General features: G+C 39.1%; 1 protein-coding gene across 1 annotated transcript; it reads left to right on the top strand.

Moving 5' to 3' along the window:
* Positions 1-985: 985 nt before the first annotated feature.
* On the top strand, positions 986-26,766 carry LOC117291781 (catenin beta-like). Its single transcript, XM_033773685.1, has 17 exons — positions 986-1,447; positions 13,331-13,383; positions 15,430-15,585; positions 16,558-16,675; positions 17,351-17,604; positions 17,977-18,215; positions 18,689-18,890; positions 19,459-19,603; positions 19,838-19,941; positions 20,264-20,470; positions 21,015-21,146; positions 21,368-21,490; positions 22,083-22,238; positions 22,783-22,933; positions 23,390-23,511; positions 24,167-24,284; positions 24,764-26,766. The coding sequence occupies exons 2-17, from the start codon at positions 13,369-13,371 to the stop codon at positions 24,946-24,948; spliced, it is 2,427 nt and encodes an 808-aa protein (XP_033629576.1). The 5' UTR covers positions 986-1,447; positions 13,331-13,368; the 3' UTR covers positions 24,949-26,766.

Here is a 26,766-nt window from a genome sequence, read left to right as displayed (position 1 = left end):
TTATTTGTGAACTCTTTAAAATAAAACATATTAATTATTACATTTTGTTTGTTCCTTTTGTGAACTAAATGTCTGTTATATGGTGGGGACAGAGAAGGTATACAATGCTGCAAAGCCTAACATCATGTTAGCCACATAATATTGCTAAAAAGGTAAAGGGCGATTTTAAAGAAAACTTGTTTTTTATAACTTATGCATTTTGCATGGGCTATTTAAAATAAAACATAAACCTTGGCAGTAGATTCTGTCTCCCCGAAGATTTTGTCCCGACACAATGGCGAACGTGTACAAACTTCTACCGATATATAGCGCCCTCTTTTGAAACATCCTTCTTTTTACAGCCAAGTTAATTTCCCATTGGGTTGGGGCGGGGCGGGGGAGGGGGGGCAGAATCCCCGGCCAACAACGGCACACTACCACAACGGCATATATAGGGCCTGTACATCATTTATGTGACAATAGAACAATACCTTTATCTAGTCTGCAGGCATTTTTAAATGTTTTTTTTCTGTCAGGATTTTAAAATAAAAGAAGGCCTATTATTAGTTTTTTAAATTTTTTATTATACGACTCAAATTAAAATGGTTTGGGTCAAATTTTGGGTTGACTCCGGATAAGTTTAAAACTGTTTACAGTGGGGTCAAATGTGCTAAACCTGACCCAGAGAGTAAAAGAGAAACTTTCCATGAAAAAGAAATTCCACGCAAATGTCATTTCCGATCCATTAGTCATTACCAATAATACATTTCATTGGAGTGGAATGCATGAGGGCGGGGCTTTACACCCCTCTTTAGAAAACCAAAACCACATTCTTTTATTTCATTCACGACTAATAACAGCTTATGATTTATAAAAAATATATATAATAACACTACATACGAAAGACAATAAGCGTTTTAAATAATTGTTTCCATAAGTATGATTTTGTGTCTGTTTTAATTTGTAAGTATGTATTAATTTTAGCGAACAATGAATCCTGTTGACTTGTTTGTGTTCATACATTCGCAGACAATGTTGACACATTCCAAAAGAATGAGTGCAGAGCCGCTTCACTCATTTACTCCGCAGTTAATTTTAAAAACCCAAAGCCATTTTTCAGGAAAATAAACCGTCTAAACATTTTGAAGAACTTTAGGTGTTGAGTTTTTGCAACTAAAACACTCTTTTGGTTGTTTAATTGATCGTTTTTGTCAATTCGTAATCTGGTTTTAGTCGCGCTCACGGAACTACTTTTTATGCGTAGTAAATCTGAATTGATTGATTGACAGGTGACCTGGCCCAGCGTTTGTTGTATCATTGCATTCGATAAACTCGCCATCTTTGATTTGTATGGGACGAAATCTAGAGACAGAAATACTTGCAGTTCCCACAGTTCTATCAGCTCTAGTGTTGCCGTTTATCTACAAATTGGAACCGGAGCGGGTTTGTTGGAACCCACGACTATCCGGTAAGTATACTCTACGGTATTTACTCTGAAAACATTGACGGGGTTAGGTTTTTAAAGCAAATTTGTATGCCCCAAATTTACTTGTTGTTGGCCAGTTCGGACTCATTCCCTATTCGTACATGTACGTTCATGTACATGTACAGTGTGACACGGTAGAGTGCAGCGTTCGGTTTGGTCCCACAGGCACACAGCGGTTGAATGTCAGACAATCGTTTTATTAAACTATTTAACTACATCTGTGTTGATTATTAAGCACTGTAAAGTAAGCATATCCAAGTCTCCCCAAGTCTCTTAAAATAAACCTTCCAAATGCCGATAAAGAAATCTGTTTCATACCAGAATGAAATATTAATGTGTTTTTTGTACCTGACTTGTCGAGCGAGTTGATTTTCTTTCTCAGAAGTGAGTTGACTTGCTTGACATGATGTGTGTGACATGTTTTTCGTTTTTAGTCACAATTTATTATTGACATGATATGGAATTGAGTGATTACTTGGTGATGATGGATTACATTTTGATGATTATTATGTTACATGATTTTACATGAATTATAATGAGTTGAATGTGGACTTTTTACAATCAATTGTACGTACTGCTGCTGTACATGCTTGTTTTGGTGTGTTTTTTGTGGAAATGAATCCTAAAAAATAATGCTCAGTAACTGGGGGGATAACTTTCTGTATGGCGCCACCACCTTTTCGCTCATTTTTACAAAAAGGGATATCTCATTGAGGTAAATTAAATACTATATTATTTCATATTGAATGAAATAGTGGTGGTGCCATACGGAAACTTTTCCAACTGGGGCAATGTTCTTCTTTTTTTGAAGTGTTGACATTTTCGGTTGTAAAAGCCTCTCCAATAAACCATTGACTTTTAGTACCTAATATATAATAAGATGGGGAAAGACTACTTCTAGCTAGAATTAGGGAACACTTAAAAAAAAATCCAAAATCAAAACAACACTCAACAGCAAAATAGCTCAAAAACTGCCTACTGCACTGGCTTAAAAGACTAACATCAGGCATTTAAATGTTTTCAAAATTGAGTCAAAAGTGAGTTCAAGTCCACAAAAAATCGAAGAAACTGTCCATTACGATCGACCTCATGGAACACTTGGCATAGCCAAGAAGGACAAACAAGTTTAGAATATTAATTTTTGGTTTTTACCCATATACACCGATGTGTGTAGCACTGTATACTCAGTACTTTCCCGAGTCCTGTGAAAAAAATCACAGGCATTTTACTCGGGTGGGATTCGAACCCACGACCTTTGCAATTCTAGAGCAGTGTCATACCAACTAGACCACCGAGATTGCCCGGTAGCTAGAGGCAGTACGAATCCTATGTTTTAGCAGCGGGTACTGCAAACGATTTAATAGATGTTATAGGTGTAATAGGTGTATATGGGTAAAAACCAAAAATTAATATTCTTTATCCCCGATGCAAATTTAACATCTATTAAGTTTAGAATAGGTACAGAGGAGGGCTACCAAGTTGGTGCCACAGTTGAAAAGCGTCCCCTACACAGAAAGACTTCAAGCCCTGACTTTATACACGCTAGAATAGTGTTTCGGGAGAGCTGTAACACCTACCGCCATATACTACAAAGCGCAAAAACTAACTATCATAGTAATCAGATCGCACAATGTGACTCTCGAAAGCTTTTTCGTATGGTGTCCAACATGACAGGTAGTTCAGCACGGGTTCTTCCGACTGTACCTGAACACGACTTAGTAAATCAGTTTGCCAATTTTTTCACTGGCAAGATCAAAGACATAAGATACAGTCTAGACCATACCACAGCCACACCCATCTCAGTCAACATTGATAAGTCTTGTACGAGCAGGTTTGGTACATTCACTTCAATCTCCATGGATGCTGTAAGAAGAATCATCATGGGTACATCAAACAAGTCCTGTTTGTTGGATCCTCTCCCTACATCCTTGTTGAAGAACTGTATTGATGAAATACTACCTGTTGTTACTAACATCGTCAATCTCTCCCTAATGCAAGGCTACATTCCCCGGTTGATGAAGTCAGCCATAATAACTCCGGTTATTAAGAAAGCCAATCTTGATTCCGAAGGTTTGCACAATTACCGGCCAATTTCTAACATACCCTTCATCACCAAAGTCCTGGAACATGCTGCTTCATCACAGTTAATGTCGTATATTGAGGAAAACAGTCTTCATAGCAAAATCCAGTCAGCATATAGGCATCATCACAGCACTGAGACAGCTATGTTGAAGGTACACAATGATCTACTCCGAGCTGTGGATAACAACAAGGAAATAGTACTTGTGCTACTCGATTTATCTGCTGCCTTCGATACCATCGACCACAAGTTGTTGCTAAAACGTTTTGCAGATAGATATGGTGTATCTGATGTTGCACTCAAGTGGTGTTCCTCATATCTCTCTGAGCGTGGACAATCTGTTGCCATCGGTGAGTCTGTGTCAGAACAGCATCCACTTACCTATGGCATACCACAGGGCTCAGTCATTGGCCCCAAGCAATTCACTTTGTACACTGCTCCAATTGATGATATTTTAGCTGCACATGGCATTGAAGGCATGGTCTACGCAGATGACACGCAGCTTTACACGTTTTTTGATCCATCAACACGAGACACTGCACTTGCTTCTATGGAAGCATGTATTGCTGATATTAGAGCATGGACAATTGCAAACAAGCTCATGCTGAATGACTCAAAAACGGAGATCGTTCATTTGTCATCCCGCTTCCGCACGACACAACCTTTACGACCGCTGAAAATTGGACTTTCATACATCGAACCCGTGCCACAAGTACGTATTCTTGGTACTATGGCTGACCGTCACCTCACAATGTCACGCCATGTAAATATGGTGTCCCGGAATGCTACATATTCGATTAGAAAGATCGGTCAACTACGCAAGTTTCTGAACCGTGGTACAACTGAGATACTTGTACATGCTTTTATTTCTTCTAAGCTAGACTATTGCAACAGCATATTACATGGATTGCCTCACTTTGAACTTGCTAAGCTGCAGCGTGTCCAAAACACAGCTGCTAAGCTCGTTGTCCGTGCCAAAAAACACGACCATGTTAAACCCATTCTACATAATCTCCACTGGCTCCCAATTCGCAAACGCATACTGTTCAAATCACTCTTGATGGTCTACAAGTCCCTTAACTACATGGCACCTGTTTACATTAGGAATCTCCTCAATCCATATGCCCCTACCCGCTCCTTGAGATCCAGTGCCAAAGGATTACTGACAATTCCACAAGCATCCCGTACATCACTGTCCTCCTATGGGGACAGAGCTTTCTCCATTGCAGCTCCAAAAGAATGGAATAAACTCCCCGATAACATTAAATTTGCAAAATCACTAAACCATTTTAAGAAGGCTCTGAAAACCTATCTTTTTAAATTGTCATTTGTTTAAATAATTTATATTATGATCATAGTTGTCAAAGGTTTAGTTGTATTGTCACCTTTCGAGATTACCCAAATTGTGTATATTTTTAATCACTCCTGACTGGCTCGGGTTTTTATGTTTTATTTTAATTGTTAGTTATTCTTAAACTCATTCATATTGTTATTGTAGTTTCAAATCGTTTTCTGTTTAAATCTTTTTTAATATTTTTTCGTTTCTTGTTACAGCGCTTTGGGGTCGTTAGGGCGTAAAGCGCTTTATAAATGTTACCATTATTATTATTATTATTAGAATAAAGACGACTAAGTTTTAAGAGGTGACCTTATCTAAAACTTTAAACTGCTCAAGGAATTGGAGAAAGTCAACAGCTAGAAACTACAGTACGGGGGGGCCCTTCTCTTAAATTGTACCAGCCGAATCTCAACAAAATCATTGGGTGCAGAAGGAGCTTCTTTTCACAGCGAATCATTAAAGTCACCTGGAAGTGGTATTTTTTTTAAATAAAGCTTTTGTCACTAAAATATGTGTTTTTATGTGAGGAATGTGAATAAAAAGTTAACTAGGGTTTAAAAATAATAGTTTTGATTGTATTTACAAATTTACGAGTAGGCCCCTACCCGAGAGGTCGCTGTTTGTGACGTAATTCAAGGCGCAATATTTGAAGAGAAAATTTGTAGTGAGGCCCCCGTACATTTCGTCTGGGAACATGGCACATCAAAATAAATTTAGACACGATTTTACACGCATACGTACATTGAAACTTGAACATGTTGAACGCCTAGTGGTTTTTACAAAAGCTATTGCTGCTATTTTTATTAACTATGCGACTGTTTAGTGACCAAATGGGTTGTAAGATGTGGGTCTGCCTTCGTATTATTATAGAAATACGGCCACGAAGCAGACTGCACGCACGCACTATGGCTGCTGAATAATGTGCGGACGGTCACATAGGACCTGCACGCACGGTAACGTCCGTCGATGTCGGTTTTTTCCCATTACCGATATATCGAAAATTTAATATCGAGTATACTCGATATATCGAGTATTTCCCGCGCGCAAGATGGAAGCCTAAAAACAGCACTTGGTATACTCATGGAGGTAGAAATATATATACCATAGACTGACAGTTTAATAGGGTTACATTTCAACCTGTTTTTGTCTGATCCCCCGAACTTGTTTGTAGTCCAAACAATTTCAGATTGCGTAGTCCCGCCCCGATTATTTCTGCTTTTACAACAAAGTATGATCGCCGCTACCGCTGACTTGGCCAATTGGTGAACGCTCACCACAATTCTCGATTCGTGATTGGCCATGATTGGCCGTCTCAAAATGACACAGCCTTTGTGAGTTGCGTGACTCGCCGACATTAAGGTGTCAGTTGCCGATGCATTGACGTAGAAGTGTCAATCAAGTTGTCCAACGGGCGCGCGGACTACCTTTACGGTTGAAAATGGTTGAGATAATCATCGAAAAAAAATCACTAGAAAGTCCCGCAAAACACAGACCTACCACTCAGCGATCACAATATACAACGCACGCAGCATGCAGTCACATAGTCTCCAATAAAGGCTCGTAGTCTTTTTACTTTGCATTCTATAACAAAGGCAAGAAACATTGAATGCTAGAACGCCCTCTATTGTCGAAATAACGCAGTGCATCACGCGATACCGCCTTGACCAAAGACTGCATGTGTCTGCGCATGCTTGGGCAAACGGGTTTTCCCCCCGAATTGCAATAACCATACACGCTGGTGTGCACGCTTAAACTGTACAACAGCATAGTCTTCGCTGGTACGCACGCAATAGCCGCCGACAGCATGGTCTGCGAAGCATATAGTTCCTCGGAAATGTTAGCTTGTTTACCGAAAACAACACAACGTGTAGGCTTTATTTGACCAAAATGACGCCATTACGATACCTTGGATTGATAGAAAGATTATTTTACTGTATAACGTAAGATTGTTTTCTTCCTTGTTTTGTTTTGTCTTGTTGATTCAGGGAAGTTTTTGCGGGGTATTTTTGCAAAGTCAATAATGCTGTGATGAAGACGCATTGACTTTGATCACATGCACAATGGGGAGTTGCATCTTAAACAGCCGATAGGCTGGGGCAGCAGCGGCGGTTTCTTTTGAGGTTTTACCGTGCGCTCAGCGCAGGGTCGTGAACTTCTGCGGCGGGCCGGCGGCTGATGGCGAAAACACAAAGAACATGCAGACATACTTGGTTGTAAAACGTATTTTATTTAATAGGGCAACTCAAAATGATGAAACTACATAACGACAACGGCTTTTCTAATACTCAAACACAGATTTCTTTTAAATAATCGGACACTCTTTTGGTATTTTCGATATCATTTAGGAACATCGAAATTTTCAAAACATCAAAATTTTCGATATATATCGAAAATCCGATATTACGATATGATTATGAAAGTGACATCGGCGATTTCGATATCAAAAATATATCGAGTTTTTGAGTATTTTCGATATATCGACGGACGTTAACGCACGGTGAATCGCATGCGGTACCAACAAAAAATCGTGTCACTTGGCAAAAGCTAAAAACATACCCTCAAAGTTCAAACTTACCCGAATTTTTTCACGTTTAGCAAATGCTCCTCTGGGTTCGTCACGTCTTACTGATTTATTTTAAACACATGTCATGACACGGCGAAACGTGCAGAAACAAGGGTAGGTTTCCCGTTATTTTCTCCCGACTTCGATGACCGATTGAGCCTAATTTTTCACAGAATTGTTATTTTATATATAGTTGTGATACACAAAGTGTGGGCCTTTGGACAACACTGTTTACCGAAAGTAAGTGTAGTAAGTAAGCTATAGACGGGTGCCGGGTCTACTTCGGCGCCCTGTCTACTTCGGATAGATTCGGGCGATAGATCAAGTGGTCACATCAGACTTATATAAAAAGAACTGGTTATGGGCGCTGCAGGGAGCACTCGTGCACACGGTATGAGCAATGTAACTACCACAGGGCGTGTTGTGTGAAAGACTGATTTTGGGAATTTACATAAATGTTTGATGGGCCCAATTTCATAGAGCTGCTTTAAAAGCACAAAACCTAGCTTAGCATCCATCAAAATGTTGATTACCAGAATAAGGTTACCAATCAAAATACCATTTCACAAGCAATTCTCGACTGGTTTTCCTGCTGAATTGCACTTAGCATAAATGTGTTAAACATTAATTTATGATGAAATGTGTGTTTGACTTTTCTGTTCAAAGGTCAAAATTAAGCAATGCAGAGCCAATTCCTCAAACTTAAAGAATTATTTTAGAATGGGAAATAGTCCATTAAAATTTCAAATAATTCCCTTAAAAAAAACAGTGGTGGCCGATGTAGAAATGTTTCCGACCATCGTGTATTTAAATCAACCAGGTGGTATTTGCAATAGACCTTAGGATTGCAGGTATCAGTCTAAAATCCAATCAGCTCAGTCTCGGAACATTTGAAACTTTGCTTGGTGGAAATACGATAAAGTAAAGGTTTGCGATAACACCATGTAATGATAATCTATAAATGGGTTGGGGTGTTTCAGTCTTGATGTTTTAGTCGTGATAATCAAACCGAAGAATAATGGTTGGTGCCTACTGCCAATATTACCAGCCTGAATAGTAGGCTAGACTGCTTTAGGAGGTGAGGCAATTTTTGTTCAAATAAGAAACCATGTTTTTATGCCACAATTCCTAATCGGCTGCTTCAGCTTCCTGATCTTTAGAGTGCAGATTGCGCATAATTTGACCCAATTGGCAGATTGAGCTGCCGAGTGTTCAGAGTGCAAACTGGAGATGATTGGGCACGATTTTGCAAAATTCGCCATGCAAATCTCCAGCTTAACATTTCCTCTTTGGATTTAAAGGGTCTATGTACTTTTTCCTACATGTAACACAACAAAACACAATGTCCACAGATTTACACTAAACTTACACAGTTTCAAGATTATGACAGAGGATGAAGGCCTTTTTATTTTTTAAATTTATTATTTCTTTCAAAGGTGGCCGCAAGCATTTTAAATCGAACTGGCCACCTATTCTTCAGTTTAACAGGCCTCAAATTTCCCGATTTTTAGGGCAAGGCCACGTTGGCCTTGAATTTGTCAAATTTTGAAAGGGCACCAAGGCCATGAGGTAGGGCACCAAGGCCAACTTAAAATTTTAAAAAGGGCATCAAGGCCATAAAAAATAAAGATCATGAAACAATTTCTGTTCAGGTCCTTGAAAAAATGAAGGCTATTTTAATGAACAATTTCATTACTTTTGCTTTCCTTTAACCAAAAACATCAAGTTTTTTTAAATGTATTTAATTTTATTGATTAATGGGAAGTAAAAGTATGCATCAATTTTTTGTTGCGATGGCAAGACGTTAACAATGAACTGTGCAAGTACATCCGGCCCGTGTATAAACTTCGAGTACACAATGTCTATGGATGCACGTCTGTTGTTCGTTCTGCATCGTGCACACACACATGCACTGCATGTGGATATGCTGCCGTCCGTTTAAATTCCGTGTGATGAGCATTCAACCGACCGCGCTCTGTGTGCGTGTATTAATATACTGTAGAATGTACATGTAAGTGTTTGATTTTATGTGCACACAGACGGATGGTGTATCAAAACATAAATTTTGATCTAAAAAAGGGCACGGCGGCCATCGGAGAAAAAGGGCACGGCCTTTTTGGCCGCGAAAATGTCCGATTTTTTTCGGGGCACCACGGCTAGTTAGCAGGGCACCGGCGGCCATGGCCGTCGTGGCCGCCAGGAAATTTGAGGCCTGGTTTAAAGTCACCACTTCTTAAAAGATAAAGTTGAATGAGAAATTCACAGAAAATGTGTATTTTTTTAATAAAAAAATGTATAATAAAAAAAAGGATGTGGCCTCAAAAAAGGCTGAGGAACGCACGATCAACTGGTATTTTTTATTTGGCCTTTTTTTTTTTAATGAAGCGGTCTCTATTAATGACTAAATTGCTTCCGAGTTACAGTGTGCAAGTTCACATTTTTTTAATTTCAGAATATTGCAGCAGATTTGGTTCTATAATCCCAGCTTGATTCCACGATTATACATGTAAAGACTATTCTACCATAGGAGTGTCATGTGCTGGGAGTGTAAAATGCTCTAATTAGGACACCTTCCCCATGCATCAGTTACCCATTGAAGACATTATGTGGTCTTAAACATGTTCCTGCTCATTTAATCCAGGAACACACATTACCCTATTGTGTGGGAATTACTCTATGCAAATGCTCTCGGTCCCTCATTCATGGTGTCCCCATTGATCACAACTTGAGGTACACCTGATAGCATAATACAGATTGAATGGCAGGTTGTTCACTTTAAATGACAGTGGATGTCTTTCAGGCTTTGCTCTTTGGACCCAGTGAGTTGACCACACATCATTGTTGACAAGTTTTCTCCTCCCCCTTGTTGAATTGCAGTTTTGTACTGAATCAGAACTGTCCCTTTGAAATGAGTCACCCTTTGAATTAAATTAGAAAGCAAAACTTTGAGCAAAAGTCTTAGTGTGCCATTTAAGACTTCATTCATGGTCATACATTCATTGATGCCCATCAGCTTTCACTGTGCAGTCTTCTACCTAGTGGTCTGCTGGCAAAATGCAATGCAAGTGAATTACTTGATGACCAGTCAAAATTCTGGCTAAGTCATTGCTTCCCAAAGATACAAACATGTGGACCACAACCAGAACCTGTGTGGAAGGGACTATTGAGTTGACCCCTTGCACGCACGTCACGCGCAGCGACTGTGCCGTGCTCACCATTTTGGTGGGCAATATGTTTACGTGTAAATGCTGCGTCGCCTAAAATCTGCACTTCAACGCACAGTGACATTGCCCACAGTATGGCGCATCTAAGATTATTCTGATGATGACGTCGGGTGAATAGGGTAAATAATATTATGGTTTCAAACTCAAACCCCAATTCCATACAATCGATTGTGTTGGAAAAGACAACTGAAACTAAGGTCAAAGAAAATTGGTGGACTAGTGAAATGACAAACTGACTTGCCCCAATGGCCAGTTCAAAAGGTAAGGGCAAAACCCTTAGTAAGTGATAATATTTTTAGTAGTTCCTCTCCAAATTGTGCTTGACTTCCTTCAGATAATTCTAAACTTTAACATCTTAATTTAAGAAATCACACATTCATTAAAATAACCAGTTGGTGAATTAGCACATTATTCCTGGAAGATCTACCAAGTATTGATATTAAAAAAAAACGGTTTCCAACTACTTATTTGTAGCTCCCACTCTGACAAAAAAAATGTCTTCTAGCCCTTTTCTCTCTCACCTTCCTGGGTGGAGAGGTCAGCCTATTGGTTCACAGAGGCCTGCTGTGAATGCCACTCAACTCTCCCCAAGCCTCTTGAATGACTGTACAGACCATACAGACCAGCCCTTTGTTGGAAGGGTTGGTGGTTTGACCTGTAGTGACCTATAAGTAGGTGTTTGTTGGATACCAGTCAGGATGGTTAAAAACAGGTGCAGACAGATTTATTATAATAAAAGGAATGATGTTCTTGTTGAGTATTTACTAAAACAACAATATTGTCATATTTTTCAGTGATGTTTAGATTTGTTGGGATAGTGAACTAAGTTTTGAATGCGTTGTATGTAAAAGAACAAAAATACAGAATGTATAGTTTTAGTCTGAAGCTGTTTGACATGGATACTCCCTCACTTGGTCCAATCTCATTGAATTCATCTTGACTCTGGGCTCCTTTGGTTTATTACTCTTCCAGTAATGCTACTATGTGACACTAGCAATAACAATGCCAAAGAAATATGGAAGAAAAAATAACCTGGGGTGGATTTCACAAAGGTAGTCCTAACTTAGGACTAGTCCTAGGCAATGCTAAGAGATAGGACCAGTCCTAAGTTAGGATGAGTTACTGGTCCTAACTTAGGACCAGTCCAGGACCAATCCTATCTCTTAGCATTGCCTAGGACTAGTCCTAAGTTAGGACTACCTTTGTGAAATCCTCCCCAGGTCTGATCTTGTTTTTGTTTGCATTTTCACCAGCTGCTAATCCACAATCCACATTGTAATACATGATCAGATCTGGATATTGTGTCTGATCCACATTTCTTGATCTCGTGGAATCAGCGTCTTAAGTGTATTAACTATGTTAACATTTCACCTAATTTTCTTGGTTAATTATTTGCTTATATTTAAACAGTGTAGTGTGATGTTTTGTTTACATTATCTCAAGTCTTGTGTGAAAGGTAGTATCCTACCATAACACAGTCATCATGACTATGACCATGGAGCAATTTGACAGTACAGCCGTCGATTTCACCAAACTCTTCCTAACTTAGGATTAATCTTAGGACTTAGGACGAGTAAAGTTCCGTATTCAAATACGTAGGACGCATTGAACCCATCCTAAGTTAGGACGGGTTAGTTACTCATCCTAACTCGAGTTAGGATTCATCCTAGCGTTTCGTGAAATCGGCTGCCAAACAGCAGTGCCTTAGTATAAACATGGTATAAAGGATTTAGCTACATATAAATGTGTACATAGTTTATCTAATCCATCTAAGGAAGAGCCTGTTGCTTGAATATTTCCCATGAAGGAGCACTTATTTTATTTTAATTGAATATCATCAAGATCCAGTAAAAAAAAAAATCCAGACATTCAATCAGTTTGTTGCAGATCACTCGAAGAAGTATAAGTGATTATGGCACAGAATTATCTTTTGTAAAAAAGAGAACAGCCCAGAAAACCCTCTGAAGGACATGGTTTTCAGAGAAAATGTAGTATTGAGGGAGGGATTAAGTTGGTGAGTGGTCTGCCGCTCTGATGTGAAGACGGTGGGCTTTATCAGAAGATCAGAAGAAGGTTGTCTGACGGGAAAAATTGGGTTGAATGAACAGAGAATGAAATAATGTACTTAAGTAGAGGGGTGATGAATTAATACTGGGCCATAGACTGGCAATACATGACATTGTCACCCACTGCTGTGTTAAGTTGGTCTGTCCTTCGAGTTTCCATGGTTGGGGGATGAGGGTGGACAAATGGGTAGACAATAAGATAATGCTATAATGGTATTTTGTGCTCGCAATTCTAGCACCATAAGCTGTTATAACCAACAAAACTGGATATTCCTTTAACTTTTGTAACAATGATAATGATTCATTTATTTTTGTTATAAATTGCTTTTGAAAGTGTAGCAAAAGGGATACCTTGCCTCAAAGATTGTGGAGATATTTATTTCTATTCAGTTTATTTTAGTAATGGTTTTGTTTCCTTTATGTTGTACATTTTAAGTTCTGACGCATTTTTTAATGGTTTGATGTACTCCTGTGTCGGATACATGTATGAGTAGGTTGACAAAATAACACAAAAAAGAAAGTGAAATTTTTGAATGTGTTCTTGAAATATATAATGATAATGATTGAGTCATTTGTTTTATTTTCTCGTACAGGTTTCTGTGTTAGCAGTTGAACAAGCACCAATACTAAGATGGAAACACAAAGGGTAAGAATTGTTTGCAGCCATTAATCCACATCTGTATTTCCTCTTCCAATATACAATAACTAAGCAAATGTCATGTATATGTTGTCAAATTTTTTTTAGTCAATGCGCACTAACTTTAAAAGGGTGGAGAAACAATTAGTTAAACAGAAGGTTTTTCCACCAAATATTTTCTTTTCTGTTCAATTTAAAACGTTTTTTTTTTGTACATTAGGCCTAGAATTTATCATTGAGAGGTCCAGGTTGTTTTCATATTTCCAGGCCGTGTAGATAAAATGTCTTGCACCTCCAATCTGTACTTTATTTAAATTTTATAAATAAATTGTAATGGCAGTTGAGACTACTTTTGAACAGATTTGGTGTTGCCAATGTGGTTCACAATATAGGCACAGCATGCACAGCCGGAAATTGTGTGTGCAAATCTGGCATGTTTTGTGTAACATTTGTAATAGCCCAGTCAGCTGAGAATGACTTGAATATTATGCCCCAAATGGGTTTATTTTTTAAGAATGGCAATTTCAAAAATATGGTTAGAACAGAATTATCTTGATCAATGGAAACTAGGTTACAAACAAAAATGCCAAACTAGGTGTTTTTGCTTAGCATGTACATTTTTCTTTAAGCTTTACCTTGTTCCCTCCAAAGTAAACTAAAGTCACACTCACCAAAGGTTGGTATTGCCTAAAGTCAAGGGGAGCATACAACTGTTGGAATGTAGTGCATCCCTGCCGCTAGCACATGTTTATTTTAATAATAATAAAAAAGTTCTTATTAAGCGCATTTCACAATAACCATTTCAATGCGCTTTACATGAACTGCTATTTGGTCCAGAAGTGCCAGATTTACTGAGCTCATACATAATTGGAAACATTGTTGTCAGGAAATTCATGCATTGAAGTAAACTGGTAAAATACTCTCTGCTCTTTTTGCGGGTTCTAATAACAATGTCAGTGGTCGGCCTTCTTACTGTGCGTGTGGCCCCGCCAGGTGTTAACATTAAGCTTAGGGCAGTGGTATTATTTCAGGTGGTAATATGACTTTGATAATCCAGGGTTGACCATTTGGGGTCATCATATATTGCTCTTAATTGTACAGAAATCTCTGTGTAAGTTATGAAGTAATGTGGAAAATATTTGACAATTTTTGAGATTTAGCTTTTTTATGAGCAGACAGACTGTTGCTCTGAAATAGTGGAAACTTTATGCCTGAATTTAAGTAAATCTCTTTCTAAGTTATGAAGTTATGTGGAAAATATTGGAATTTTTTTCAGATTAAGATGTTTTATGAGCAGACTGTTGCTTGGAAATTGTGGAAATTTTATGACTGAATTTAAGTAAATCAGAGCAAACTCTTTTGTAATTTTTTTTTAGGGATGAGAAATGTCAGACTGTGGTCATATTTGAATTCAGACATTTTTTGGTGTCTCTCTGCGTGGTTATAAAACCTGTGTTTCTTCAGATAGAAATTAGCCAACTGCTCTTTGATCTACCTAGTCCTAAAGATACTGGGGTCAATTTCACAAAGAGTTAGGACCAGTCCTAACTTAGGACTAGTCCTAGGGGATATTAGAAACGTATGGCTAGTCCTAAGTTAGGACGAGTAACTCGTCCTAACTCGAGATAAGACTAGTATTAACTCTTTGTGCAATCCACCCCTGTTCCTTTAAATATATAACTCCAGGGGTTAATCAAATATAGAGATGGCTTCATTTCAACATATCTCACTTAAGTTGGATCCTAGTTTGAAACCTTTTTGTCAGCAATGACTCTCAAACCTGGGTCAAATTTCAGCAGAAAATACTTCTTAAAAAATCCCTGCTTAGCAAAAATGAGCAGGATACCAGGCGCAAATTGTACATGTGGCATGGAGATTTCGGCTGGTAACCTATTTCTGTTTTGTTTTTTTGCTTAAGCAGTCTTATGAAATTAAGCCCAGTAGTTTGAAGTGAACATTTTGTTATATCCTTAACCATGGTTAGAAATAAATAAATAAACGTTTATACAGGGTCCCTATTTCATACCCTTTTCTCCCTTTGGCATCTGATTACAGCAAAATAAGTTTGCCAGCAGCCCAGCTGGCCAGAGCGCATATGGAAGCCCAGCACTCTCTGATCTGCCAAAGCAGGATCCAATGCAACAGACATTAGACTGGCAACATCATGGTTACGGGATGGACTCTGGAATACAGAGCGGTGCCACTACACAGGTAAGTCAAGTTATCTCAATTTCAAGTAACATTCAAGTGAATGTGTTGTCTCTTTTGAAACTAGAAGCCATTTTGAGATATGGTGGCGCAATACTATGACACTGTTGGGTTTAGGTAACTTAGATTGTCTGTATACACCCAAACCAAACAGTAAACTCCTAATGTATCCATCATCTCTCGAAAAGGCTAATTAGCCCCAACACAATAAAGTTTATTTATTAAACACCTTTAAAATGAACCAGTCAGATGAACCTATCTTATCTGATTAAAAGTATTAGGCATGACATTCTTCCTAGTTTAGTCCTGATTTTAGATTCTGTTGCCTTTGTGCAAAAAAAGGTGATTAAATGGCCTGAAAAGTCTATTACAGCTTACACCATGTGTAAACGTAGGTCAGTTCCGAATTTTTTCAAAGGACCAAATATCATAACTGAGCAGTGGACACATATATTTTAGGCCTAATTGACCCTTTTGCACAAATGTTACATGTGTGTACATGCCACGTTGCTTAAAATTTGCACTGCACTGTACAGAACACAGGGGCGTATGAAAAATGATGTAACCGAGATTGTTATGATGACGGTGTTGTATTGGGTCATTAGGAATTGAGCTACAATAGTATTTGATATTAACATTTTAGGGTCACTGCCTTGGTGCCCTTGAAATGCGCCAGTAGAAATTTACATTTTTCTCGTCTATAGGGTGCCCTTTACTAAGGAGAAACTGCCTTGGTGCCCTTGCCCTTTCAAATAAGAAGCATACAGGCCTGCTGTAGTTTGTGATGAACTGAACTGGTTCACAGAATGAAGTCCTCAGATTGAGTATAAATAACACAAGATATCAAGTTTTTGATAGCAAAGTTTAAATTTTCCAGATCTTCTACAACTCTATCGCAAACAGGCTAATCATCAACATTGCAATTCAGCTTATACTGTATACTAAACTACCATGATTTCATTTTTGTCTGTTTAGGCTCCATCAGTAAGCAGCAAGAGTCACCATGATGAGGAATCTGAAATGAGTGCCGGTCAAGGCATGTTTGATTGGGACAGTAGCTATGGCCAGGCGTACACACAGGAACAAGTGGATGGTAAGGACAGAGAAATAGCAATCAATTGATGATGCAAAGTTCAAAGGTTGCCGTATGTAGAGACTGCTCATCTTCGATACCTTCTGGAGACCAAGGACAAAACAAAAAATGAACAATAAAAGGACTATAGGGAAATTCTAGAGGCGGGGTGCTCCACGAGAAATATAGTGTTACAAAGTCAATAAGAACATCTTAAGTAAAGGGACAATGGACAGAACAAAATATGTCTCCACAGGGATGCATATTTGAGAATGCGTGTTCACAACTTAAGTTGTCAAGAGTTGTCATTAAGCATGTTGTTCAATTTTTGCAGTTTGTAAGTGAATTAGCAACATTTGCAGAAGGACCCAAGGTAAAAAAAGAAAGAAAAGGGATTATGTCAACTTAGAGAGGTTTGCGGTAACACCATGTGAATATCTATTTTTGAGTAGTGCTGTTCTAAAATGAACCGGTGGTTATCGACTCCTGGTCTTTTTTATAACCAACACTACTCAAAAGAGAGATTTACATATGGTGTTACCGCAAACTTCTCTTAATAGATACTTCCACCATTCAAAGTTTCAAATCCTACTTAAAGATTATTTCAGGCTTTTTTATTATTATATTTTTTCTGGAACTGAAGAATACAAAATATGAAATTGTCAGACTGAAGATTTACTTTCTTTTTGTCTGCAGAAATGAATCAGCAATTGAATCAGACCCGGTCACAGCGTGTTCGTGCTGCCATGTTTCCGGAGACATTGGAGGAGGGTGTGCAGATCCCGTCCACGCAGTTTGATCCAAATCATCAGACCTCCGTGCAGCGTTTAGCCGAACCCTCACAGATGCTGAAGCACGCCGTGGTGAATCTCATCAACTACCAAGACGATGCCGACCTGGCTACCCGTGCCATCCCTGAACTCACAAAACTACTGAGTGATGAGGATCAGGTAAAGAGGGGGAAACTATTATAATAATAATTGTTTTTTTATATCACGCTTTTCACCCCTGAAAAGCTTCTTAAAGCCCTTACCCCTGGTCAACAGACTTAATTCATTCCTTAAACCATCTCAGCTCCCTGGGAGTTTTCAAGTTTAATTTTGTGGATTCTAGTTTGTAAAATAAGTTTTTGGTTTGATAACAATTTTTAGCTTCATGCCCTGCGGTCTTGTGGAATTATGCAGAGTATTCAAGACCGGTTAATGCAGCAGTTAAATTGTCATCCTCTCATTTGTAATCTTCCAAATTCAATGGAATTAGGACAATACTGTTTCCAAGTCAAATATTTGCTTAAATGCTTTCTTATTTACTTACTTGTACAGGTCGTTGTCAGCCAAGCTGCGATGATGGTCCACCAGCTGTCCAAGAAAGAGGCCAGTCGCCACGCCATCATGAACTCTCCCCAGGTCGTGGCAGCTCTCGTCCGAGCCATGTCCAACTCCAATGACTTGGAGACGACCCGATGCGCAGTGGGTACGCTGCACAACCTCTCACACCACCGTGCAGGTCTGCAGTCCATCTTCAAGAGTGGGGGAATCCCGGCACTTGTCAAACTCCTTAGGTGAGTAGGATGTCACAGAGTCGTAGATTTTCTAGAGAGAATGAACTGTAATTGATCTTCAATAATAGTGTCTACATGGGGTATTATTTGTTTTTGTTGTCAAATAATGAACCACAAGGGAAACTGGCTGGGTAAATTTTAAATGATGTGGGGTTGAACAAAGAAACAAAAGACTAGAGGGGGATTTGAACCAACAACCTCTGGATTATTAAAGTTTACCAAAGTGACTGGAATGAAAACACATTGAAATTAAGCATACAATTTGAGGTTGTGCTCACCTGAACATTTTTCTAAACAATAAAATTGATCATTGCAATGCTGTTGGTACAATAAAGTTCTTGTTTTTGCTCGGCTGAGTTTTAGTACAAAGGTAACATCTTTTGGAAGTCTTCATTGGAAGTTTGAGCTTGTGCTCAATGAGCAACCAATCAAGAAGTGCAGGTTGGTAACTTTGATTCTTGTGTTTTACACAGCTCCACTGTAGAGTCTGTCCTCTTCTATGCCATCACCACCTTACACAATCTCCTGCTCCACCAAGAAGGATCTAAGATGGCCGTTCGTCTTGCTGGGGGCCTCCAGAAGATGGTGATCCTCCTTGCACGCAATAACGTCAAATTCCTGGCCATCTGTACTGACTGCCTGCAAATTCTCGCCTTTGGTAACCAAGAAAGCAAGGTAAGTACTTCATGGTGGTTTTTCCCCTTTTCACACCCAGGATGTTCAGGGGCTTTTGTCCCGCGTCTAAAGAGAAGAAAAAGAACCTTGCTCACTTTCAGGAGTTTTCGCTGTTCTACAATCGCACCCATTCTGCTGGTGTTGTTGTTAAATTCTGTGCAAGCTAATATTATCCTAGCGCAAGTAATCCAAGTTGAGAATAGACCAAGCAGTTTCACTATTAATATACATTTCAAATGAAATACATTAAAACCCAACCTGAACGTTTTGTTTTCTATGAATCATTCTATTAATAATTAAGCGGTTTGTTTTTAGTAATAAAAAAATAATGTAGATGTTTATTATATAAGTTACATCTGCATTAAGTAACGGATGTTACTTACATATAAAAGTAACATCCACCTTATTTTTTTATTTGTAAAACAATATGCAAGTATTATCTACATTATTTTTGGAATTGTAAAAACAAACCTCTCAATTCATAATTATCGACAACCAAGATGAGTTTATTTAATGATCATTCTATTATTGTTATTTTCTAATCTCTGTTTCTCTCCATCTTTCGTAGCTGATCATTCTTGCAAGTGGAGGCCCAGCCAATCTTGTTCGCATCATGCGCACCTACACCTATGAGAAGCTTCTCTGGACAACGAGCCGTGTCCTCAAGGTGCTCTCCGTCTGTCCAAGCAACAAGCCGGCCATCGTAGAAGCAGGTTGGTTTGCAAGACATTGCTGTATTTTTATTCTTAATTTTCCTAAAGCAAGATAGGGATGGCGCATTAAAAAATATCTTAAATTGCGCTTGCAATCTGAGATTTTTTCAATGCCCCTACCCTATAATTTTTTTCTGGCTAGAACACTGTCTAAGAAATTTCTTGCTACTGTGTGTGTTTTGTCTGATAATGAACAGATTTTTGACTCTTAAACCATGCGTTAATACTTTGCAGGTGGTATGCAGGCTCTGGGCATGCAGCTCGGTCATCAGAGCAACAGACTTGTGCAGAACTGTCTCTGGACACTCCGCAATCTCTCTGATGCTGCTGTCAGAATGGTAAGTCAACTGTTCCCGAGTCTCCAGTAATAAAAATGTGTAATTTGGTTTCTGCCCTTTACACCAATGTAGATTGAGTAGTAAAAAGTTCTGTGAAAAAACACACAAAAGACTCCTTTTTTTTTTTTTTGGCGATTTTTGTTTCCCTTAAGAAAAAGTCAGTGAACTTGTTTTTAAATAGCTTGAAAATTCTATAAATACCTTGAACTTGATATAGTTGTCCTTTTCTGAGGGTCATATATCATGCCTGGGATTGAGTAAAGTTGCCTGTTTTAAAAATCAAAATCTTGATTGTCTTGGTTTTCTTCTTTTCTCTATGCAGGACGACCTGGAAGGCCTTCTTCAGATGCTGGTCCAGCTCCTTGCCTCCAACGACATCAGCGTGGTAACCTGTGCCTGTGGAATCCTGTCCAATCTTACCTGTAACAATGCACGCAACAAGATCACGGTGTGCCAGGTGGGCGGCATCGAGGCCCTGGTACGAGTCGTCATCCAGGCTGGCGACCGCGAGGAAATCACAGAACCAGGGGTAGGTTTGAACAGATTTTATAACAAACCCAGAAATGTATGCTGTTCTAACAAAATTGTGAAAATAAATTGCTTTTACAGTTTTTTTAGGAGATATTTATGGACACAGTCCAGTAGCATGCCTGCGTTACCTCAATTATGATTTTAGTTTGTTTACCGCACCTCGGAAGCTTTGGTGCTCGCAAGCTTTCACGCATTGTACTCGTAAGCTTGCTCTTTTTGCGCTGATAGTTCGGTTTTTTAGGATTGCCTATCACATCCCTGGAGAGAAGAACTTCCTCCTCGATCTTGTCAATAAATTTATTTGCAAAATTAATGTGCAATACGCTTTTGAAGCTTGAAATCGGCATTCAGCATTTTTTTCTTCTTTTCTGTCCACGCTGCTCTGTGCATAGATGCTATTAGTATATTTAAAAAGTTGGGACTTCCTTTTGGCTTAACCGGACATTATGAATAGTACATTAATTGTGGCTGCATTTTTAGTTTGTTGCTTATTAAAATAAATATGTGTCCGCTAACATTACTGTAATTTGTTGGTTTTGTAGGTATGTGCATTGCGCCACTTGACCAGCCGTCATCCAGAAGCTGAGATGGCTCAGAACTCGGTGCGTCTTCACTACGGCATCCCGGCAGCTGCCAAGCTCCTTCAGGCACCCTCACACTGGCCTCTCATTAAGGTTGGCTCAATTTAATCAGTTATTCTCAACCGTTAAAGCGGGTTTGGGTACTTTTTGTACGACATAAAACTCAAAAGTCTACAAATTTACATTAAACTTAAATGATTGAAAGATAATGGTGCTACAAAGCTTCCATTAAAATATTACTTGTTATGGTGCTGTAGTAAATGATTAAAACATGTTCAAGAAAACTATTTTCCTTTCTGACTTTTTCACTGCAGGCCACTGTTGGACTTGTGCGTAACCTGGCCCTATGCCCAGCCAACCATGCTCCCCTCCGTGAACACGGCGTCATCCCGCGACTTGTTCAGCTTCTCATGAGGGCGAACCAGGACTCTCAAAGGGTAAGCAGAGTTTCCTAAAGTAAAATTTACAAAATAATAAAGAAACTACAATAATACTGACTTGCAATGTGCACATATCCACCCAGCTGGGTGTTCAAGGCGCAGTAAAATTCAGATTTTCTTTTAGTCTCTGCTGGTAAATAAAAATACTGCACCACCGAACAAAGCAAGTCAGGCTCTTAGGGCCATTTCTCAAGAGCTGAGGCTACTGTTCCCAAAAGCTCATAGGACTCTTGGTGTTATCAAAGGTGGAAACTCCTTCATTTTAACATACCTCCAAAGATTAGGACCCAATATCATAGAGCTGCTTCAGCAAACAAATTTGCTTAACAATTTTCTGCTTAGCTGAAATGAGCAGGATACCAGTCACAAATTGCAAATTTGACATACTTTGGCTGGTAATTGGAGTTTGGTATGCATGATGTTGCTATGCTTAGCTTCTTTATGTATAAGCAGCCTGGAGGTGGGCCCCTTGATCCCAGTTGCAGACTTTTGCATCAGCAGTGACTCACGCCCCTCTCACCCCTGAGTTGTTTAAGATTACCTCTAATCAGTGAATGTTATGTTGTCCTGATTGTTCGTTATTCTACAGAGACAGTCTGGTGGTGCTAACGGTCAGAGCTTCACCGATGGTGTACGCATGGAAGAGATCATTGAAGGAACAGTCGGCGCTCTGCACATACTGGCCAGGGATATGCACAACAGAATGCTCATCAGAAACCTGAGCACAGTGCCTCTGTTTGTGCAGGTATGATAGCTGTCCCATCTTGAACAATCTTTTAATTTTTTACATTTTTTTATTTTATGAAAATCTTTCAAATTGGTCACTCAAGGCTAAAGGACCAATAAAGACAATTTTCAGAAAAATAAGGAATATGTTCACAGGCCTCGTAATAACCCACAGAGCCCACAGAAATTACCGCGGTGCACTGTGATTTTGCTGTGGTGCCCTTTGCAAAGTTCCCATACAAATTTACGTTTGCCTCGTAGAGATGCCCCTTACCAGAGGGATATTGCTGTGCCCCTTCAAGGGCTAGATTCAAGGCCTGTGATGATGTTCTTCTTCAACTGATCTCTATTTTAAGATGGTGGCATTAACAATATAAACGCAGGGAGTTCCAAAGCACAGCAGTACTGGGAAGACATTTGAATACTCGCAGTTATTTGGATAATAGTTCCAAATTGTTGCTTTCACATAAAAAATTATTTTTAGTTACTGTTTCTACTAATGTATAGCGGTCTTATGATTTTTTTTTTAACATCGTCTGTCCGGTCTCGTTACCTTTAAATAGCTCCTGTATTCCAACATTGAGAACATTCAACGAGTCACCGCTGGTGTTCTGTGCGAGCTGGCTCAGGATAAAGAAGGGGCGGAGATCATCGAACAGGAAGGGGCCACTGCCCCTCTTACCGAGCTTCTTCACTCTCGTAATGAGGGAGTAGGTGAGAGGAATAATTAGGAATATAACAAAGTATCATCATTGCCTTTTGTTATTGTGTCGGCAGGCCTGACACTCCATGAAGGCGATTGCCTCCATGACCCCTGGTGCCCTACATTGACCACGTTGACCATGTTTTGGTGCCATTATTAGGGATTACAATGGTGCCTTTGTTAGCTGAACTGAGGTTTCTAGTAGGAGTGTGTGCAGTGAGCAATGTGTTGAAAACAAAAACAAACTTGTTGGTTCTCTCCATTCCCTCCATAAGGAAACCAGAAAACATTTTGCTGAAATGTTAGGAAATTTTTGGTTGGGGCTGAATGTAAGTTTATCAATTTTGTAAAAAATATTGACTGTCATTTGAACCTTGCTAGAGTGATCCCGAAGGCCAAGTTAATCTTGTTGTCCGAATACCATGTATTTTTAATTCTGTCCATTTGTGTTTTTTGTCTCATGTCAGCAACGTATGCTGCTGCAGTGCTGTACCGAATGTCAGAGGATAAACCGCAAGACTACAAGAAGCGCATCTCTGTTGAGTTGTCCAACTCGTTATTCAGGGCAGACACTGCTCCTTGGGGAGAGGTAGGTTGATCAGGATGAGGAATGCTAATCAAAAATCGAATCCAGTCGCACACATTGCACAGTTTTACTTTCTGTTTTCACCTTTACTTCTGGTATAAACTTTAAACTGTGTTCTATGATCTCATTATAACCTAGACAGGCCCCCTGTCTTTATCTGCAAGGATAAAGACAGGTAGTGGTCTTACAGGCTCAATTCCTATCTTCTGCATTTCCGATCATCAGCATGTAGCGTACCTGTCCGTACATTACGTGCATCATATTTTGTTTGCATATGAAATGACTACAAATCTCGGTATGAAATGAATGGGAGGGCTAAGGCTCATTGGTATTGATCTGGACATTCGATCAATGCTGGTATCTGGCGTAATTAACAAGCCTCAAAGTGTGACGTCAGATGTTCAGGCTAATGATAACCCAGTGCGATCTAATGATAACCCAGTCTTTCTTACAGACGTACATGGTGTAGCGAGGGTAGTGGTTGACTATGTGTGTGAAAAAGCCACTGGAGTGCCCAGGGTTGTATGTTCCACATGGAGCTGAGAAAGATTAAAGGAATGTTATCGGCCCAATGACCATGGCACTAATACAGTTATTGTAAAATGCGCTGTATAAGATTTTGTTATTATTATTATTGTTCTCCTACGTCCTTTTGCAGCCGATGGACATGCCAGATCCGACCATGATGCAGCAAGACTTCTCCCACCACAGTAGTGCCAGTAGCCTTCACAGTGACTACAGACATCAGCAGCAAGCAGGAGCCATGCATGGGCAAGGTAAGTGCAGAAACACAAGCACATCCCCTCCCTCTGTCAGTTTTCACTTCCTGCTGCAATCTAATGCCACGTGCGCATTGGGCTTAAAATGGTTTACTTTCCTCTGTAAATCAATAACTTACCCACTATTAAGTCCAAGTGTGAACAGGACGCTGATACTTTAAAAGGATGTTTCGAGTCTCGATACCTTAACAATGTTTACTTGTCCAATGCGAAAGCACCGCACCATAACAATAACTTAACAATACTGTCACGTGACTTCAGTTATCTGGTCACGATCATGGTGATCTAGTCTATGATCTATTGTCTCAATGTAGGTGGAGTCCTTGGGTAAGTTCTTGTACACAAACTAATCCAAGTGCGACCAGCTATTACACTTAGCGATGCATGCGTTTGGCCAAAAAAAATGACAAGTTGCGTCTGCAAATTGTCATTTTGGCGAGCCATCTAAAATATTTGTTTATTCTTTAATTTGACAGCTGGATACAACGAACCAATGTCGCTGGAGCCCATGATGCAGGAGCTAGACCTGGGGGGACCTCATTCAGACTATGGTATGGACCCTAACCTTGCCAACCTCGGGCCACCCTCAGGAGACATCAATCTGGATGGACTCCCCCCTACAGACAGCAGTGGTCTGACCTTCTTTGACACAGACCTGTGAGGTTGAGGGGTTGTCCCATTTGCTTTATAGGGGTTTGTAGGTACTCCCCAGAATTTTCAAGACAACCGCATTATCAAATAACAACCATAATGTACTAGATTGGCGAAAGCTTTTTGCATTTATTAATGTATTATATACAAGTATCAGACTGAATTTATCATTCATGGGATGTTTCACAAAAATTCCTAGTTGAAAGTTTGGTTGTTATTTTTTTGTCGCCGCGCAGCCAAGATTTCCGGTATATAAGAAATAGAAACATTAGAAAGTGACCTGTGCCTGATTTATAAATCTACTGTCATGTCTTTGTCAGGCAACCTTCTTTCACCATGACCACCAAATTGTGCTGGAATTTACGAAGATGATTTATATTTTAATATGCCGTTATTTAAATTCCAGCATGGCGACGCGCTTTTCTCCATTATTCTTCCCTATGAAAAAAAGTAAAAAGAAAATGCATCATAGTACTGTATAAATTTTAATTATTGCTTCCAATAGTTTTTATTGTAGTTTTTTATGTGTTGCACTATTTAATATTTTTTTGATTTTCTGACAGCAACATTTCCAATTGCGTTTTGGCGTCAGTTTAATGAGCCACACACACAAAATATATTCTTATTTTATAACTTTAGTTTCAGTTTTAAATTAATAAATGTTGATTGTTGCTGGCAAGGTTAAAGTACTGTACTAACAATGCTAGGTGAAGTCCAAAATTTATTAGTCTGTTTTCAATTTGATTGAAAATGGCGCAGGTGGTTAAATTGAGCGAGTCACAATAAAGGTTCTACCTGGTGTGGGCAGCCAGTAAGAAAAAGAAGAAGAAAAAAAGCCAAAAACTAAAAGATTAAGAAGAGAAGAAGAGATGGTACTAAACTAAGGAACTTAGCGAGTTACTTCTGCTTGGTTTTTTTGCAGTGCAAGAAGTGACTCCATGAGTTTAGACAATCAAAATTCTGGTTCATATATGCCAAATGTGTGAATATAACTTTTTAAAAAGTACTTTCAAGTTTGCTTACTATACAATTTAATGCATGGCTCTGGCGCGCATCGCAAAAGGTACAGCACTTTAAAAAAAAAAAAAACCAAAATCGCCACTGAATATCTGTACAGTAGAGGATAAGAAAAAGAGAAACAAAAATACAAGAGAATTCCTTGTGTGGGGATTGTCATAGTGGCGGTTGAAACTAGTGATTGCAATGAGCTTAATAGCAAGGCATTTGGTAGTAGACTGAAGGTGTCTTACAATGTACAGCAACATTGTTTTGTGACAGGACTTGAAGACAAATGTTAACATGAATAAGTGTGGTCAAGTTCTCTACGGATGTTCAACCACAGTACTAATTAATGTACTACTTTAAGATTGAGTTGTACTTAACAGGCCTGCAGCCTATTTCACGAAAGGTTAGGACTATAATCCTAACTCGGTATTTCATTTGAGAGGGCAAGGCCATATTAATTTGTAAAGGGCACTTCCAATTGGAAAAATCAAGACCAAGGGCAACAAAAAGCCCCCTGTGGCATCTGTGTATTTCCAGGGCTGACTAATCAGGACCACAATCAAAGAAACTAATGTGACAGTACTGGAGTGAAGAAGACTACGATAGTTAGGTAGAGAGTGTGTGTTGAGTACTTGCTTTTATCAACAGATGTATTCAGGGTTTAAAGATGCATGCAGAAGAATATAACATCGCCCCAGTACAATTGTTGTCTTTGAGCGTGCATTACTGGGTAATTATTGGGGGGTTTTCATTTTTTTTTTTCTTTTTTTTTTTTTACTGAGTATATAACCTCGACAGTGACAGATTGTTAGGCTTGTAAATA

Source organism: Asterias rubens, chromosome 6 (genome assembly GCF_902459465.1).
Source record: "Asterias rubens chromosome 6, eAstRub1.3, whole genome shotgun sequence".
NCBI classification, from domain to species: Eukaryota; Metazoa; Echinodermata; class Asteroidea; order Forcipulatida; family Asteriidae; genus Asterias; species Asterias rubens.
This window is presented reverse-complemented; position numbering and strand designations above follow the sequence as displayed.

Bases quoted from the DNA above. Each gene is read 5' to 3' on its own strand.
- LOC117291781 (XM_033773685.1), top strand. The intron at 16,676-17,350 runs GTAAGGACAGAG...TTTTGTCTGCAG, and splicing joins CACACAGGAACAAGTGGATG to AAATGAATCAGCAATTGAAT. The intron at 21,147-21,367 runs GTTGGCTCAATT...TTTTCACTGCAG, and splicing joins CACACTGGCCTCTCATTAAG to GCCACTGTTGGACTTGTGCG.